The sequence below is a fragment of the Lytechinus pictus genome, chromosome 16, assembly GCF_037042905.1.
Source record: "Lytechinus pictus isolate F3 Inbred chromosome 16, Lp3.0, whole genome shotgun sequence".
In the NCBI taxonomy this organism is placed as follows: Eukaryota; Metazoa; Echinodermata; class Echinoidea; order Temnopleuroida; family Toxopneustidae; genus Lytechinus; species Lytechinus pictus.
Window position 1 is genome coordinate 16,970,192 of NC_087260.1, and position 20,023 is coordinate 16,990,214.

At 36.1% G+C, this 20,023-nt stretch overlaps 1 protein-coding gene across 1 annotated transcript; it reads right to left on the bottom strand.

The window, feature by feature from the left end:
• Positions 1–6,823: 6,823 nt before the first annotated feature.
• Positions 6,824–7,969, bottom strand: LOC129278716 (G-protein coupled receptor moody-like). The gene has a single exon (XM_054914859.2). The coding sequence runs from the start codon at positions 7,967–7,969 to the stop codon at positions 6,824–6,826; it is 1,146 nt and encodes a 381-aa protein (XP_054770834.2).
• Between the last annotated feature and the right edge of the window lie 12,054 nt (positions 7,970–20,023).

The window sequence follows — 20,023 nt, forward strand, 5'->3', positions numbered from 1 at the left end:
CTTTGAGTAAATTGCAGCCGAAGGCGAGCAAAGGGTTGATATAATAATATGTCCATTTATATAGCGCACTGCGCTTTAATACTTAGCTGTAGCTAAGTCGCCATATTAAAAGGCGCTAAAGCGATCAAGGTATAAATCCTGCCGGGTTACCATTCACCTCACCTGGGTCGAGTGCAGCACAATGTGGATGAATTTCTTGCCGAAGAAAATTACGCCATGGCTGGGATTCGAACCCACGACCCTCTGTTTCAAAGTCCGAAGACTTATCCACTGGGCCACAACGCTCCATGTTAGAACCCAATAAGACTAACGAACAGTGAGCACTGGTTTGATATGGCGTGCGATTAGAAACGAAGACGAGGGAATAGATCGGGAGTTCTTGTACGATTGTTTCATCGTGTTGCTTCGTTAAGGGTTCTTTCGAGATCGGTCCACTTTCGCAAAAGCACAATGAGGGACTATGCGCGATAATAACACACGAACGATAAACGAAAGGTTACCGCAGACTAAATAAGAGAAGCGAATTCAAACAGATGACCAACGATTTTCAATCCGTCGGGAAATTTTAAACATGTTCTGAATGAATAATCGCAGTTGTTAGTTTAGAAGGTGTACGAACCCAATAACGAAGGGTAAATACTACTAGTTAACATTGAAAACGATAAAGAAAAATGCCTTTCGCCAGCCATCGCAAGGCATATTTCAAGTAATTCGGTTAGGTGTGAGGGGGCCTAAAGGGATAGTCTTGGCTGTAAATATTCATATCTAAAAAAAAATAGAGTAAAATTCACAAATCAAAATGCTGAAAATTTCATCAAAATCGGATAACAAAATAATTACAAAGTTATTGAATTTTAAAGTTTATCAATATTTTGTGAAGACAATTATATGCACATCGTCATGAATATTCATTAGGTGGGCTGATGATGTCACCACATCCCTACTTTCCTTTTTCTTATGTTATTACATGCAATCATAAATGTTTCAATGATGTGTCTCCATTATGATGAAATAAGTTGCGGCAATGAATAACTAATGCACTAAATCAGTTGTCAATCCAACTGTTTTAGTTCTTGGTAGAACATTTTGAATAAACCGTATTCCATATAATAAAATACTAAAGAACAAGTGGGTATATGACATCACCAGCCCACCTAATGAATACTCATAATGACATGCCTATAACTGTTCACCGGAATAATGCAAATCTTTAATAACTTCGTTATTTCTTATCCGATTTGATCAAATTTTAAGCATTTTGCTTTGTGAAACTTACTCTATTTATTGAGATAGAAATATCTCCAGCCTGGACCATCCCTTTAAATAGTGTCTCGGTGAGGTATCCAAGGTGGGTGAGGCGCAACAAGATAGAAATCAAGTGCCTCTGGCTGCACTGTCAGCATAGTCAGAGGCAAAAAAAGTGGCTGTATCAGTAGTAGAAGAAGTAGTAGTAGAAGAAGACGAAGAAAAAGAAGAAGAAGAAGAAGAGGAAGAAGAAGAAGGAGGAGGAGGAGGAGGGGGGGGGGGGAGGAGGAGTTGCAGGGCATCGCGATACCAAATACGCCAGTGTTTTGTAGTACCTCCATCTCTGCATCCAAAGACACACAATTCCCTCCTTCTTTCCTCTCATGGGCACCCCTCCCTCCCTCGCTAACGCTTATTCTCCCTCTCCTGCTCTCAATTCTGCCCTATCAATTTTCTCCCTTTTCTCTCATTACCTCATCTTCTCTCCATCTCTCTCCCTCCCTCCATTTGCTTATATTTCTTTCGATTTCACTTTTCTCTTTCCTCTCTCTCTCTTCATAGGTTTTCTCTTTACATCTTCTCCTTTTCTGCCCTTGCACATGTTGTATGCCTCTACGTCTTCTGCAGGTCTTTATTTTCATTTTTTTAAACAAACCCATCCCTTTGACTGAGATTTAGATAAATGACGTTCTGTAATGACATTCATGACATTATGGCAGTATCCGGACTACAAGTTAATAGCATCCCTTGTAATATAAACAAAACGAGGTGGTGCGCTTCATAAATGTTTCATTCTAAAAAAACGCCATGCAATATCGTGTTTAACCATAAAAATCAGTCGCCGGTAATACGTTTTCTTTTCGAGTTTCCGCGAAACTCTTGAGACCAAATTTGCGACTTCCGCACTTCTAATTCCGATGTTGCCATGGTTATGCAAAAGTTTGTAAAAATTATATTTGATCATAATCTAACAAAGAGCATTTTTCTCCACCTCCCCCAAAAAATGTTTAGGAGTTATGTTTAATTATTGGAGTAAGCCTTTGATTGTGGTGGGTATTAGCTTGACACAGTAAGAGGTATCCTAAGAAGGCCCTAAGTTGTAAACATTAATATATATATATATATATATATATATATATATCCCAAATATTTTAACTGACTTCAGACAATTTAGAATGGCAGCATCAGTAATCTCAGATTATATGCAGCTAACACGGATTCATAAAATTCATATTACTTTAAATGATTCTTGCTACTAATCTTAATCGTGAATTCGGTCATATTTATACACACAGGACATTTCTGCATGTGCGTCACGAAAGACGTCAACAAAATCCAATAAACGAATTGAGAACGTAAAAGCCTGCAGATGTTTTCTCCTCTTAACTTTTCAAAGCTTGCAGCTATGACAGATATCGATCAGTAATTAGAGTCGTTTCACCATTTCGGGCGCCAATGAAGACCCATTACATTAATGAGGTACAGTATACCAGATTCGTGGAAAGCTTTGATTGGATGATTTGGGGATGAGATTACATTATGTCGTTAGAAGAAAATACAATCTTCCTGATACTTTATTAAAGGGGAATCCAGCCTTGGCCATAAAATGTTGTGTTGGGAAGGAGAAAAATAAATGAAACAGAATGGTGAAAGTTTGACAGAAATCGGAGAAGCAACAATAAAGTTATAGCTGCTTTAAAATTGAGATCACTAATACTATGTAGATTTCAAATTGGCAACTGGGTAAGTAAATTATGACAAGGGGCAAGGACAACTTTCCCATAGGCCATGTACTTTATTATCAGGGATTAGTGGTTTTCTCCTAAGTACCCATTCCCCTGGGGCAGTAATCTAAATATAACCCAGGTAGTATATTGTTTTATGTCCTCATGAAAGAAAAATATAATTTGAAATAAAACTTTTTGGAAAAATGACATTTTAGCCATAATATGTATTGGAGTACATGGAAGAGTAGTCCTTGCATTTAATACATCACTATGACATCCCATATGCGGCCAATTTGAAGTCTCCATGGGTATTGTGATTACCAATATTTACAACTTTTAAAAATTCATAACTTTCTTGCTGTTTGTCCAATATTGTTCAAACTTTCACCTATCAACTTGTCTGATTTTTCTTTTCCTTATAAAAACAAGTTTTTTATCTGGGTTGGATTCCCCTTTAATTATTTTTTGTCGAGGTTTACCGAAGAGGTAAAACAGGGGGTGTCATTTGGGATCGGTTGCTTTTTCATCTTTGTTGGAACTTAGTTTTCTCTGTACAAAGCTTATAGCATGTAGATAATTTACAGCTTTCATAAGTCAAAGGATTAAAAGAGTGCCAAATTCGACAGGGAGCGGTGATTGCCGCTGAAAAAGCTCCCCTGTTTCCAAACAAAATGACGCCGGCGACGCCCAGGGGCAAGAAACATGTGAATTAAACGGGACCATTTTTATCGCCTTTTCTAGCCGCGGGTGCAAAGCAATCCATTTAGAGAATGTCCCCCCCCCCTCCCTCCCCCGGAGGAAGAGGAGGACGAGGATGTTGATGAAGATTTTGGAGAATATATTTACTGCAATTAAGAATAGGAAGCCACTAGAGTAAAATGGTATCCTTGTGCATTGTTGGCAACCTTTTTAAAGGTTTTATTTTGTTACTTTACATAAATATAGGTAAAATTAATCAGACATAACAATAAGAGAAACAATACTTGCAGACATTCATTCTTTCCTTTTTATTTGATTTTTAACAAAATATAGTCATTTTTATATTTATGAATAGATTTGACGACCGTGGGGTTTATGATTTGATTACAACATTTAAGACGATTCAACATCGAATAGCACTTCTATATGAAGAGTTTTGTTCCAAAAGGAGCTAAATCCACTTTTGGTATTTTTCTGTAAATCAAGGTTTTTTTATTTCACCACTTTCCCTTAGCCACTGCTGTTTTATTTTGATATTGATGATAGTGCTACCATCTTAGATTAATTAAATCATGATTTAAAAAATCTAGCATTCATTATCAATTTTTAGAGAATTTTTGAAATTTTATTTTTCATGGATTTAGCTCCTTTTTGGAACAAAACCCTAGTAAAATGTCAATTTTTGCCAATTTAGACATGTTTGATATTGGAAATTGAACACGAAACACAAAAATATGCTTAGCAGAGTGCATTTCTCATCTTTTCTGATGTTTATCCATTGTAAATTATAAAAAGAAAAAAATGCTTTGTCATCTTTTTTAAGGAGGGTGAGTTTTTGATATCTAATTCCAAAAGGAGCTAAATCCAAAAATATTTATAAAAATTGTAAAATTTTGTTATTTTCAGCAAAATTTGCACTGATGGTGTGAACTTGTATCCACAGTATGTACCTAAAAATTGAATGTATAACTTAATTTAAAATAGGAAAAATAACCGCATAGTGGATTTAGCTCCTTTTGGAACAGAACTGTTTTGGATTTAGCTCCTTTTGGAACAAAACTCAAATTTGCAATCAATTGTTACCAACCTTTCCTTTTTTTTCAAATGCGATATGTTGCATTTGCTTCCACATCTAAGGTACATATATTTGTATTTAAAAAAATCCATTTTGGTCAAAAGGGGATTAAGCTCCTTTTGGAATCAAGCTCTTCATATGTTTACATTGAACAAACAAAGCTATGTTTCATATTACAAATCTAATGAGCAAAACCAAAAAATGATAATCGTAGTTGTAACTAGTAAACAATAATTGCCTCCACCGGTAGTTAAAAGAACATTGGATAATCATAAGATCGTTATACATTTCTTCGAATTCGTTATCATGAAATAAATGATAATACTTATTGCACTTAACTCAGTGCATTGTTCATGTTGGTTTGATGATTACAAGAAAATATATTTTGTTTAAACAACTATGATACGAAACTGTAGATCATCTTCTTTAAATTTACATGGCAACATATTGAAAGACTATAAACATCATCCCGTGCGATAAAACAAAAAAAATACGATTGCGGTGACTACAACTGCTCGCCTCACCCTCCTCCGCAGTCACTCAACGTATTGTAAAAGCTGCAGGGCGATTCCATGTCTAGAAAAATCAGACATTTTCACAACATTTTTCAACCTGCTGTCCAAACGAACGAAGAACTTCGATTTGCTTCGTGGTAATATTAAAGTACTACTGGGTAGACATGCCAAAAACTGACAACTAACAAAAAATATGCTGTCCATAGGTGAATTAGAGCTAAAAATGTTGCGTGTCGTATTTCTGCGTCCCGTACGACAACAATTCACCCATAATAAATTCTTCTGTGTGTGTTATTAGTTTTTCACATGATTACTCACCGTAGCTTTATCATAGAAGAAAAAAGAATATTTTATTGCTCAAGCATTCGGCTAGGAATCTAGAAATTGTTGTCAAAATGTCCCGTACGACACGTATGAAATCGCCCTGAAGCCTTTCTGATAGAGTGAAAGCAGTTAACATGGGAGGGGGAGGGGGTGGCAGGCTTTGAAAATATTGGAATGTTGTTAGACACCGTTCTCACTACCGTCCTAAAACTAGTTTACTGGAAACTAGTTTAGTGGTTGATGTACTGTTGGACCGTCTGAACTGTAGCTGTAGCTGAGACGCCATATAGGATGGTATTCCAATATCCATGGTGTAGTTAAACCTGGGTTAACGTATATAGACCACCATTTTATGGAATGCCGATTGTCAACTCATTACCAATTAAAACACCATTTTTATCCTGCTGCAAAACGTTGTCACAAATCACATTGAGTCGTGAAATGGAAAAAATATGAAAATTAAAAAATGTGAATTTTAATGAATTGATTTATACATTATGATTGCCACGAACGTAAACGAAATGTCAAGAACCCAGCATTCCAGAAGAGTGTGGTTTGACATTCTAGTTCAGACTATATAAGTTTAAACCTAGGATTAAATCATCAGAATACCATTCTGGGTTAGAGCATTTACGGAATAAATCTATTGTTTGTTTTTTTCATTTATCGAAAATTTATTTCGTAGTCGGCAGAAAATATGAACAAAGAAGTTCGTAAGCTCTTACGCGACTTTATATTTACAATTAAATTACAGCAGTCTGCATTTATCATGTTTATGATCGCAATGATACCCAGCCAAGCTAATGATATTTTATAGACTCATGCCCATGAACTGTGCCTTACGCACAGAAATGGTCAGTGGATTATTTTACCTATATCTTGAGGTGCACTGTAAAGAGGGTTTGTACCTTAGGAGCCATACGTAGCACATTAGCATTGCCACATTTATGAAAAAAGAAGAACAAGTTCACACCTTACTGTTTTGAAAGTTTTATAGTTACATCTTTGAATTTGCCCCAAGACCATAAACGTGCAAAGACTTGTTATGCCTATGTTCCTGAATCCATAGTGGTATTGGGTTCCCTTTTTGGATTACAACTTTAAAATGTCCGACGTTTAAACTTCTTTTCTCAAGGGGCATACAAAAAGGGCACGTCTGAAATCTGGCTCTTCATCACTCTGTTATTCCGAAAGCACACCTCCAACAAAATATACCTGCATTTCTTTCAGCCTAATACTCAGCCTAATACTCTTTGCACACAAGAGAAAATCATAGATTTTAGTTCACGGCGGTAGATATTTAACCTCAGCACGTAGATGAAAGGATTCACGCAAGTGTTAAGAGTACAGAGGATGATTGAAAACTTATGGAATGTAGGATCGAGATGGCCACCGAGGTGGAAATAGAGGAATGCCCACTGGTTGGGAGACCAGCATAAGACATAGAGGAGATACACGGCAATAAGAACCTTGGTGGTGTTACGTCTCTGCAATACCCCATTAATGCCTGGTTTGGAGTTCTTGATTGTAACCTCTGGCGTTGCTCGGCCTCTAGCCAGTCCGGGTCCGGCATCAGAGGTGGATGCCTCTGTGTTGGTGATGCTCTCTTGTTGATCCTTGTTAGCCCTTGCATCTGCCACGTACGCTATGGCTGAGGATGACATACTATGTCCATTGGTAGAAACCGATGGTACAGGTGTCCCCACCTGTCGGGAATGGGGAAACCTGAGGATTCGGTCCTCAGCCACTCTATTCAGGTGTTGGAACCGTTTTACAATGGCAAAAAAAGAGAACGTCATGATACCAACCGGTATCAGGTACTCCCAAAGAAACAACACAATTATAAAGTGATTGTACGTTGGTGCGTACAAACATTTCCTTTTATCCGTCACTATGTTGTGCAAGAATGCATTTATCATCTGGAAAAGAGGCGCTAAAACCCAGGTAAGAACAGCCAAAATGTACACGGCACGTCGCTTGAAGTGGGCAAGGTACCACACTGGATGAACAACCGCTAGGTAGCGTTCGATTGACAAAGCCACTAAGTTGAAGGTTGATATGGCATAAGCACCGAAGACAAACGCTAAGGATTTCCACAACTTGCAGAGAAGAAACGCACCGAAGTAGGTCATATCCGATGGTTTTAAACCTGCGAGGTGAGTTACCTCTGATGCGACGAGGAAAGTAGAGGCCAGAGAATCAACAACGGCCTGGTTTGCGATTAGCCAGTTGGTGTGATTGCGGAAAGAATGCCGACGAAGAATGGCAACGCAGACAAGGTTTCCGGTAATTCCAACGCACCCGATACAAAGTAGGCTTATTCCAACTGGATCTATTCGAGGACGATTGTTTTCTATGGTCTTTATTGCTGATGTCGCATTCATTTTCATCACAAAATCCTTCGAAATATAAATAAAGAATCAGGTTAAAATGGTGAAACGATTACAGAGCATGATAATTTAATGTTGATGAAACGGACGCTTTCAGTTAACAAGATAATCATTAATTTAAATAGGGTCGCTATAACGATTTCAGAACAAACCATGACACTAGTTGGCAGAGTTCCTCTGGCTTCCCGGGACAGAACATGATAACGGTGTTCCTTTCAAGCGCTAACGTCAATCAATGTAAAATCTGAGAGAGACATTACCGAATCAGTCAGATTTCGTCTGCGAGTTGTTGCCTGTCTGCCCACGTGTCCCTCTGCCTTCAAGAACAAGAAATCCCGATGATCCTTAATAGTTTCAACAAACGATATATTTCGTATATATAACCACCAACCAAGCCCGATACCCAATGTTTGTGAAATGCAAGACCGTCACCCACTTAGGCAAATTCACCAGCGGTAGAACAGTGAGGCCTGAAGATAGAAATAAAGGGGATAGTAGAAACCAGAGAGGTTTGAACTTTTATGGTAAGCAACCTCATCCTATTCAAACCGTGGAGTGGATTGTGCAACCGTTAATTTTCAAGTGGCTGAGAGCATGAAATCAAACGCTATCGAGTACCATGATAAACAATGGGAAAATTAAAAAAGAATTGAGAAATGTGTTTGAACGAAGTCCCTGTCTACGTGCTCGTCCAACTAATAAAAGTCGAAACTCTCCTAGGTAGGCTTTATATTCTCGCCGTATATTGCCTGAGAGTAGGGAGAGTTGAGACGTCAATTTTAATAAATAAAAAAAAGGATTTCCAAAGAAGAGATGAAATTGATTGATTTGATCCAACACCAGAGGGACACGCAAGAGAAGTGTACGTCCGAGTAATCTGATATAGCATCTGACTCTCGGCAATTAACGTTCGATGCGATATTTTTGCTCTCCGATTTCCATGTAACTTAATCGTTAATACGAGTTTGCTTCTAAAATGAAAACGATTTGGGGATTGCATGCAAAACACCGACACATGCTTATACATGTGATTAAACCCTCATATATTCACATCTTCCTTATACATGCTACAGTAATTCATGTACAAAGCCATAACGAGGCCAAATAATCATTTCAGGCAATAATCCATTATACTCTATATTGGGGCAGTACGGGGTGGCACCATGGTGCTTTGATGGGGGGTTGCAGACGAACTGAATTTGATGTCCTTCTTTTCCCCTTTCCTTTTCCTTCTTTTTTCTCCTCTTATTTTCCACTATTTGAAAATTCATAAGGTAGTTTGGCCCCTGTCAGCCCCCGCCCTGTGACGCTGCCCCTGGATTTGGGGTCGACATCAAGGTTTTATAAATCTTATCTTATAATAATAATAATAACAATATAGAGTATTTATAAAGCGCCAAATCCACATTGATTATGTGCTCAAGGCGCTGAAATATACTTAGTATATTATTATTACCCCGGCTGTAGCTGAGCGGCCATATAGGCGCAAAAGCATTCAAGGAATAACTCCTACCGGGTACCCATTCACCTCACCTGGGTCGAGTGCAGCACAATGTGGATGAATTTCTTGCCGAAGGAAATAACGCCATGGCTGGGATTCGAACCCACGACCCTCTGTTTCAAAGTCCGAAGACTAATCCACTGGGCCACAACGCTACACACGTGCACGGGCCAAATAAATGTTGCATCACTACCTGACTACAATACAATTTAATGGGGGGGGGGGGTTGTAGGTTAGCGCATGAACAGAATAAATCAATTGTGTAAAAACAAATCATGTTTTTTAACAATTCATCAGGCTTGATAATTTAGGATTAACATTAATCGTAATGATGTTAAAACCGAATGCATTAAAACGTCGTATAATTTATTTACTAATATTCTTGATGATATCTTTAACAATGTTGGCATGTTCTATTCGAGGACCACCGTGGTGATCTATGAATTTCTCTTTTAATTGCATCGATGTGTTTTGTATTTTACTAAATAATCAATATTTTAAGGCTGCTTTCTTATCCTCTACAATTTTCAATCTCTTGGGCTGATATCGGCCTGAAACCTTTTTATAAACCGAGATAATTGCATGAGATTTCCCGTGCGACCCGTTCCATTTCCCACCCTTTGGGCTTTGGACTTATACATTGGAGTTTAATATTTCAAGAATCCCCCTCTTCTATGTGACGCATAGTCCGTTCTTCTTTTTTATTCCAAGTAAAAGACCTAGATTTACCCAACAATCCATACAATGCTAGATGAAATTACATCTTATCTTATTTGTAGCCAGAAAGAAATTAAAAGTCGGTTAGCACTGATCACAAGCCCCTTCTGTATTAAAAAAAATAATAAAAACATGTATATGAGATTAAAAGGCACTTATCTGCACAAAGAAAAGAAAACCATGAAAACTTTTTATAAGGCTTTGCAAAGTTTGATGATTACAATAATAATGATAATAGCTGGATTTATATAGCGCTTTATAATATAGTATAATAATAGTAGCATGTATGGATATAATAAGGGCAGTATAATATTTCCTGTGCTGTGTAAATCTGAACAATAAAGTAATAGAGGAATTAATATCTAGTAATAATCTCAATAATGATAATTACATGTATCTTTTCCCATCGTATTACATCAGAGTTGCATTTGAATTAATGAATGTGTGTTCAAGTTCGAAAGATTATTTCGACTGTCTGCATCCATGGTTCATTTTCATTTATTTAGCATTCAATTCTGTTTTACTCATTCTTTTTTATATTTTTATATTCAATTTGAGAGTATTTGTTCAAATCAAAAATCAAAGTTAACATTTAATTTCGCGCCAACTGAACGATTATTCAATTACGGCCTATATACCATTTTCAATTTCATCTATAGGCATACACATTGCTCTTTAAACGTCCAAAGTCAGATACATGTCTTTGTTTATCGTATATCACGTCATATCCTCTTTGTTAAAACTTTGTTTTTATCATTCTATTAGTCTAATCTCTTCAATTATATCCACTTTATTCCATAACTGTCTTTATTTAAAAAACACCTAAGGAAATGGATATAAATAATCTTTTTTCCGTGTGGTTGGTGGTGATCAAACGCTTCGATTAACCTTGCTCTATCCGTAGTATATGAAATGTCCATGCTCTCTCCTCGGGCTTCCACCATATAGTCGTTTATAATTGATGTACATGTAGGTGAAAAGTTATGAAAAATGGAGCAAATACCAGCTGTTGCTAGGCTTGTGGCTATCGTCTGCGTTCGCGGAGCGGGGGTGGCAGCACCCTTTCGAGAAAACTGGGGGAACTTATCTAAAAAAGTTGGTTGAGAGAGGGGAGTCAAATTAACGCAGTTTTTCACGAAAGGCTGTGCTAATTAGTTTTCTGAACCAGTCGCTGCTATTAAAATTATTCATCAAATAATAATAACAATATAATGTAATAGATTTTTAGCAGAAGAGTACAGATTAGGTGGGGGGGCTGAGGGCGCAATCCCCTCCCCCCAAAAAGAAAAAGGAATCACGACCGACAAAAAAAAAAAGGAAAGAAAAGGAAAGAGGGAAAGGTAAAAAATGTTTTTTTGCTGAATTTTAGGTCGAATCTGAAACAAAATTGGATTTTTTGAAAAAAAATCTTGACATTTTCGTTCGCTTGCTTTGCTCGCTCATAAGTTTTAATAAATGTCTTGATTTTGCACGATTTAGGAAGTTTATAATTGATTCCAGAACCCCCCTTCTCCAACAATTCCACATAGTCATATAGAACTACAAATGAATTAAAGTTTTCTATTCTGAATAAATTTGCATTTGCTAAGAAATATAATTATAAAGCAAACCACCTTAAAACTGGCCATGTGGCTTTCCATCGTAAGCTGCTAGTAGTAGTAGTAGTAGTATAGTTGCATGTGCGGCAACCCGGTCGGTACCGGGGCATGGCCGAGCCGCGCATGCACCGCCGAGACTAATGAAAATGAATACGGCTAAAATGAAAATGCAAAAAAAAATGTGTTTTTTCCTTCTTTCCTTCCTCAGTTACAAACACGCACACCCATACATACCCTCACCCCACTTAGGCCCCATACCCTCACACAACTTACACAGATTGACACACAAATAAACAACTGGTACAAGAGACTACTCAGCACAGCCATAATGTACACATTTACAGCATAATGCCTACGTATACATGAGTGATGTGATAATTACACACGACATGAAATAGGTTTTGGGATAACATTCTGTCTTCCAACAACTGAAAATCTGCTCGTTCTCCTCGCTCACTTGCATATTGATATTAACTGTCATTACTTCATATAAGAACAAATCTATTACTATATAGCCATCGTAAAATCATTATAGACTATCGTTATGCGTTTTCCCCCTTCTTTCCTTCCTCAGTGACACACACACGCACGCACCCACACACAACTCACTTTGGCTCTATACCCTCACACAAACTTACACAGATCGACACACAAATAAACAACTTGTACAAGAGACTACTCATCACAGCCTTTTGTGATAAGCTCCCCCGGTTGTCTCGAAAAGGTGCGTTAATTTGGGTCCCCTCCCTCACCCAAAGCACCCTTTCGAAAAAAGCTCCCCCGGTTTTCTCGAAAGTGTGCAGCTACCCCCGCTCCATCCCTGCTCCGCGAACGCAGACGATTGTCACAAGCCCCGTTACTACAATGGCGGTTTGTCAGAGGTTAACAAAATTCCAGTACATGGTAAAATGGTCTGGTTTCAAAGTAAATCGAATTAGCAAAATCATTTAAAAACAAATGGATAGTTAAAAAAAGCACCAACGGATAAAATTGTCCAGATTATATAAATGTTTGAGTACTCATTAATTTGAATTCCGTAACAATCAGGAATAGTGTGCTGGTGGAAATTTGAAAAAAAAAAATATTTGATCGCTATATATTTTTATATGTTTAAGAGAGAGATTCAGGAATTAAGTCGCATGTCAATCAAATTAAATCGCATTTTTCTAAAGAAACTCCTCCAATTCAACACTCAAAATGCGGGTAACCGCTGATCCTGGAATATCGGGCGAAGTACAAATAAGTAGAAGAAGAATGAGCTATTTGGCTTTTCAAATATTGATATAGTAGATCATTCAAATTCGTTCTGGACTTACTGATTACATTGATAAATCGCATGAAATGTTGACGATTTGGACAGGCCGTCTCTCTTCATGCCCTCCCCCACACATATACAAACCCTCATGCACTCTCACTCTTTTCACACGTGCACACACTCACACACACACCCACGTATAGTCGTTCACACACAAATAACCACCCACACACCCCACACTCTCTTCCTCTTAATTTCTTTCTCAGGGTGCACATTTTGGGCAGTAAGTTTTCAATTCGCACATACATGTAAGCCTATCATGTATTATCATGATTATGATTAACTATGTGTTATTGATAATGTTCTTTGGTATCTTCCTTATCTTTATTGGAGGCCTAGTTTATCAGGACAATTCTTCAATGTGTTATAGCGTTCACTTTTGCACAAACTATAACGTTGACCTTAAAATGACCATTGACCGTACCATGTGACCTCAGACTGCAGCATCACATACAGGTCTCCTAAGTACCTCACAACCCAAGTTTGGGTGAAAAGTGACTTACGGTTGCAAAGTTACATGTATGTGTCATAATGTTTGTGACAGACGACAGACGGACGGACGACATTTGAATCCCTTAGACTCGCTCTCATCTCTGGTTGGCGAAACAAAAACTGGACAGTGCAACAACGCGCTCTTTTGAGGCACCGGAAACACTTAACAGTACTCAAAAAGATATAAGTTCCACACCTTTTTGTTTTACGTGTGCGTGTGCATGTTGTTTCTTATGTGTTGGTGTGGCCCCATATACTGTTAATTGTGTCATGTAGGACCTTTCCTGTAGCTTCAAGGTCGTGTGTGCGGCAGCATACAACGAGCTATATCCATTTTCTTTGGTATCGATGGTGTAATTGTATAATCATGCAATAGCGCCATCTGCACGTCAATAATGAATAATAAATGAGGAAAGAAATTATTATTCACAACGAAAGATTTTCGCAGACAGAAGCTGTGTCGTGCAAAAGCCACGTGTACAAACTGTTTTTAGAAAACAATGGCATTTATAGGGGAAATCTGAAAGTATAAGATCCTTTCGGAGTGCCGTCAAATGTATGAAATCTTAAACAAATAATTACTCAGAGAGAATATGCGTGTGATAACTGACGTATGACACTCCCATGCAAATTTCATTATGGTCGTGTTATCCCGTACGTGACAATAGCAAAGTACTTAAATGGGTTTTCCGGGATAAAACAATGAATAAATTAAATATCTAAATAAGTACAGTAAACTCACTAAACAAAATGCTGAAAATTGTGTCTAAATCTGATAAAAAATGGCAAAATTATTGAATTTTACAGTTTAGCAATATTCGGTGAAAACAGTATTATGCACGCCGTCATTAATATGCAATGGGTGGGCAGATGACGATATGTCTCTACCTTTCTTTTTTAAATGTTATTACATCAAACCATAATTACTTTATATTTAAAAAAAATAATGTGTATCATACGCATCTTTTTAAAACAAAATAAGTTGCAGTAATGGTTATCTTAAACATTAAATCAGTAGCCAATGCGATTTATTTCATTCTAAATAATAAAATACAATGGCATACTCTCTAAATGCAGAATAGCTAATCTGGTTCGTAATCACACTCTTCTTGGCATATACGAACTCATCTTTCTGGAGTGGGTTTTACCTCTTTTTTTAGTGTATGTGTCTTAAAAGTTGTTCAGTTCACTCCAGAAGGAAATGGTCCTTACTACCACTTCGGGAGGAGTGTGATAGGGGACTAGATAGCCCTTTTGCATTTAGAGAGTAACTTTGTTTTTCCTTGTCCGATCTCAAAGAATTTAAGTGTTTTGTTAGTCTGATTTTATTTCATCTGTTCGAATCATATAATATATAATTTCCAGCCAAGATTACCCCTATAAACTCTTTGCTCTTTCTTTCACACACACACACACACACCCTCGTGCACCCTCACACACTCCCCCACACACACGCACTATGATTAACATACTGTTTGCTTAATCATGTTAATCGCTTGATTTCGCTTCAGAAATTTAAAACGAAAACTACAACTTTTTGCGCCCTAGTAAATCTCATCACACAGTACACTGTTCTCTCGAAAATCTTAAGTTGGATATGCCACCGCTTTGGCTGAATTCACTGGTGCATTTAACGTGTGTATCTTAAAGATTATGATTTCTTTCTCTTTCACGTATCCGAGCTACATCATATTGCCAACCTCAGTGCTAACAGATTTTTTTTAATATAATATATTTAAAATATAATATATAATATATATATATATAATAATAATATATAATATATATATATAATATATATATTTTTAAATATAATATATTCAAAATATTATTTTAACTACATCATATTGCCAACCATCATATTATTTTAGCTACATCATATTGCCAACCTCAGTGCTAACAGATTTTTTTAAATATAATATATTCAAAATATAATATATAATATATATATATAATAATAATGTATAATATATATATATATAATATATACATTTTTAAATATGATATATTCAAAATATTATTTTAACTACATCATATTGCCAACCTCAGTGCTAACAGATTTTTTTTAATATAATATATTCAAAATATGATATATAATATATATGTATAATAATAATATATATATAATATATATGTTTTTAAATATAATGTATTTTAAAGACGACTCGGCGATTTAAAATGATTTATAGGTCGGCGAACAAAGCCAGGTCATGAAGGTGTTTGTAATTTGGAATGGCGCGGTTGACGAAGGATACGTCACAATGGCGCGCCAGACGGCATTGTTTATGCGCCCAATGACAATAATTTATACTGGGCGCAAGGAGCGCGATATTTTGGCGCGCGCGCCTAGGTGAAGGCGCGAAAAATCCTTCATTTTAGTCTTGGCTTGCAACGGAGATGAACGTCCAAAATATTCGCTTGTAATTTTCCCACCTCCTCCCCAACAACCATCCATGTAAATGTTACGTTTGGGTCAAACAATGTTGGAATGTTGTTTAAACACATGCAATGGGGAAGGTCGAGAATGAAGATACTCTAGGTATCATTCAGAGTTGATTTGTGTTTTATTGGAGTGTAGAGCTCGTTATGAATGGAATAACGGATGTAGAATTGTTATATGATATATGGACATTTGAATTATTTTACTTATATGAATTTAATGTTGATTTATATAACGAAACACGAATTCAAATCCGGGGGCAGTTTGCCTGGTCGCACATCAAAACAATATAAAGATTGTCGTGTATTTAGAAATGTGGGCCGTAAGGGAATTTTTATCCTTCTGATCTATTTTGGTCTGTGGTCAGGTGGGTTTTCGCCCTTACCCGTTTTTGGGACTGGGTGTTCGTTATATTTTGGTAATTCACATGAATTGAGTTCTCATATTATTGGCATGGCATATGTTCTTTAATCCACAATGGTCACTTTTGCAAATATATTTCACTTTTCCAAAAAATATATTTCACTTTTCCAAAAAATATATTTCACTTTTCAAAAAAATATATTTCACTTTTCAAAAAATATATTTCACTTTTCCAAAAAATATATTTCACTTTTCAAAAAAATATATATTTCACTTTTCAAAAAAATATATTTCACTTTTCAAAAAAATATATTTCACTTTTCCAAAAAATATATTTCACTTTTCAAAAAAATATATTTCACTTTTCAAAAAAATATATTTCACTTTTCAAAAAAATATATATTTCACTTTTCAAAAAAATATATTTCACTTTTCAAAAAAATATATTTCACTTTTCAAAAAAATATATTTCACTTTTCCAAAAAATATATTTCACTTTTCAAAAAAATATATTTCACTTTTCCAAAAAAAATATGTTTCACTTTTCAAAAAAATATATTTCACTTTTCAAAAAAATATATTTCACTTTTCAAAAAATAATATATTTCACTTTTCCAAAAAAAATATGTTTCACTTTTGAAAAGAATAATTTCACTTGTTACATTTTAATTTTGAAAGAAAACAAATCCTTTCACTTTTGTTGGATATCACATGCGGCTGCCGTATTATAGACCGTACGTAAAATTCATCTATCTATCTATCTACCTACATGATATATCTATCTATCTATCTCTCTGCCTAATATATATCTATCTGTTTAAATCTATCTATCTATCCATCTATCTGTCTGTCTATTTATCTATCTATCTCTCGAACTATTTATTTTTCTATCTATCTAACAATTATCTGTTTAAATATGTCTGTCTATCTATCTATCTGTCTGTCTCTTTATCTATCTATCTATCTAATATCTATTTATTTATTTTAATATGTCTATATCTGTTTATTTATCATTCAATCTATCTATCTATCTAATGATTTATCCGGCTGTTTAAATGTCTGTATATCTGTCTTAATTTCTATCTATCTGCCTATTTATCTTTATCTATCTATCTATCTATCTATCTATCTATCTATCTATCTATCTATCTATCTATCTATCTATCTATATATCTATCTATCTATCTATCTTAAGTCTATCTGTTCAAAATATGTATGTCTATCTGTATGTCTACCTTTTATCTTTCAATCTAATATCTATTGATCTGTGCAAATAATCATGTCTGTTTATTTGTCTGTTTATCTATTTAATATCTATCTATTAAATATGTTAAATATGTTATTCTATCTGTCTATCTATCAATAAATATATCAATCTATTTTCTCTCTATCTATATATATATCCATCTGTTTATCTATCTGCGTATGTATCTATGTATCTATCTGTCTCTGAATCTATGTGTATATCAAATATAATATCATAATCACCGTTATCATCATCATCATATTTGCCATCAATCATCAGCATCATCCTCCTCATCGTATTTTTTATCATCAATCAATATATATCTAATGTCTATCTGTCTATCTATCTAATACCTATTTATCTGTTTATATCTATCTATATATTAATCCCTTTTATTAATATATATCTATCTTCTATTGATCAATCCACCTATCATTTATCTCTCCATCCATCGATCTATCTATCTATTTATCTATCTTTCTTATACGTATCTGTTTAAATATGTATGTCTATCTGTCTGTCTATTTATCTTTCATACTTATATCCACTCATTTGTATAAATAATTATGTCTGTTTATCCACGACCGACCACCTAATTCGTCCGCACGACGAATTAAAATCTAGTTTCTTTTTCACTTGTTACATTTTAAATCTGAGAGAAAACAAATCCTTTCACTTTTGTTGGATAACACATACGACGGCGGCTGCCGTATTAGACTGTACGTAAAATTCATTCCTCACGTAAAAATCCATTCCTCTCGCTACGTAAAACATTTCACTCTTGTTGCAAAATTCATTTCACTCAATTGCAGAAAAATACGTTCCTCTTTTTTTTCGGCCTGTAGGCGGCGCACATCATTGTTGGCAGGACGAGGTAACAGAGATGGTTGCAAAATTTTCGCTGTGCTGAGGGGAGAAATCATGAATCCGGTTGCAACACACAAAATGACAAGGATATGGGGATACCAGCGAACCCAATTACGACACTTTCCCACGCGTGCCCGAGAATACACCACGAGGTGGGCCCATGAACACAAAACATGTTGTTTGATTTTATCGCTGATTATGCACAATAGCCAGTGCAATCAGCTGTTGCATTCTGCCCTACGATCAATCACTAACGTTTTGTAGGCATGATATGAAGCATGAATAGCTCCACGCATGGCACTACACTATCTCCGGGGCTAAATGGACAAGGTGTTGAAATTTCCCTTTTCTCCATTCCGTCTGTCTTTTACTTCATTGACATACGATAATCGCGATGATTGATGTAATGAAGCTTACAAAAGGCTACATTTCACTGGTCAACTCGCTTGTACTTCCGTTGCAAAACCAAATTCTCACCATTTTGTCACGGGCAGTGCTTCTTCAAACCAGACATAGGCGGTAAAGCATACATGACTGAATGGGTGAAGACGTCATCGCTTTCGGTGGACATTCTCGGCTAACACCAAATTTTTAGGGTTGAGCGATGACGTCATCACTTAACTTCAGTCCCGTATACTCACTTTTCATGTCTGTTCAAAAGACGGTGAAGTACTGCCCGTTCTGAGAGTAGCATTGGAACAGGCGCGTAGCCAGGGGGGGGCGGTGGGGGCGGTCGCCCCCCCAAAACGTCCCCAAAAAGAAGGGAAAAAAAGGAAAAAAAGAGAGGAGAAAAGGAAAAGGGAAGGGAAGAAAGGTAGCTTTGTGTTTTTTTTTCTTTTTATTCTTTTTTTTTTCTCAAAAGAGAAACTCCTTCACTCTTGCTCTAAATTTATGATTATGAATTTTGCTTCCGCGCTGCGCGCGGTTAAATGAAAATATTGAAGATCTCCATTGTTTCCCCCACCCTTTCTCTAACCCTGTTTTTCTACCTCAGCTATATGTGTTTATTGCCAGTTAAAGTTCAAATGTATACATTAGGGCATGGAATTAGAGTAAGGTTAGGCCGAAGTATATGAAGTTATCTTTTTTTTTAATTGATCGCGCAACTTCTGGTCGGGTCGGCTCCGGGCGGGTAAAATCTTTATATCAATTTCTGCCGTCACCTCCATAAAGTCAACTTCTCCCGCTTTTCAGCTCATTACCAAACAACCATAATTTTGGGGGCAAACAGGTTCCTAATCCAAAAAGAGGAAGGTATGAAATTCGTATCGTATCAGGGTATTAAATAAAAAAGTACAATATTTTTTATCAAATTCTATTCAACTTCATGTCATTTCCCTGTACATTCATCTCCTGTCCTGTTTTTCGCCCTCAGTTTGAAATTTTGAATGACTCTTATGTTTCTTTATAATTCAAAATGAAGCGCTTCAGGATAAGTCAAAGAAATTAGGCATCCTTTTTATATAATTTCAATAAATCACAGAAGTTTCAACTTTTTGCGCACTATTT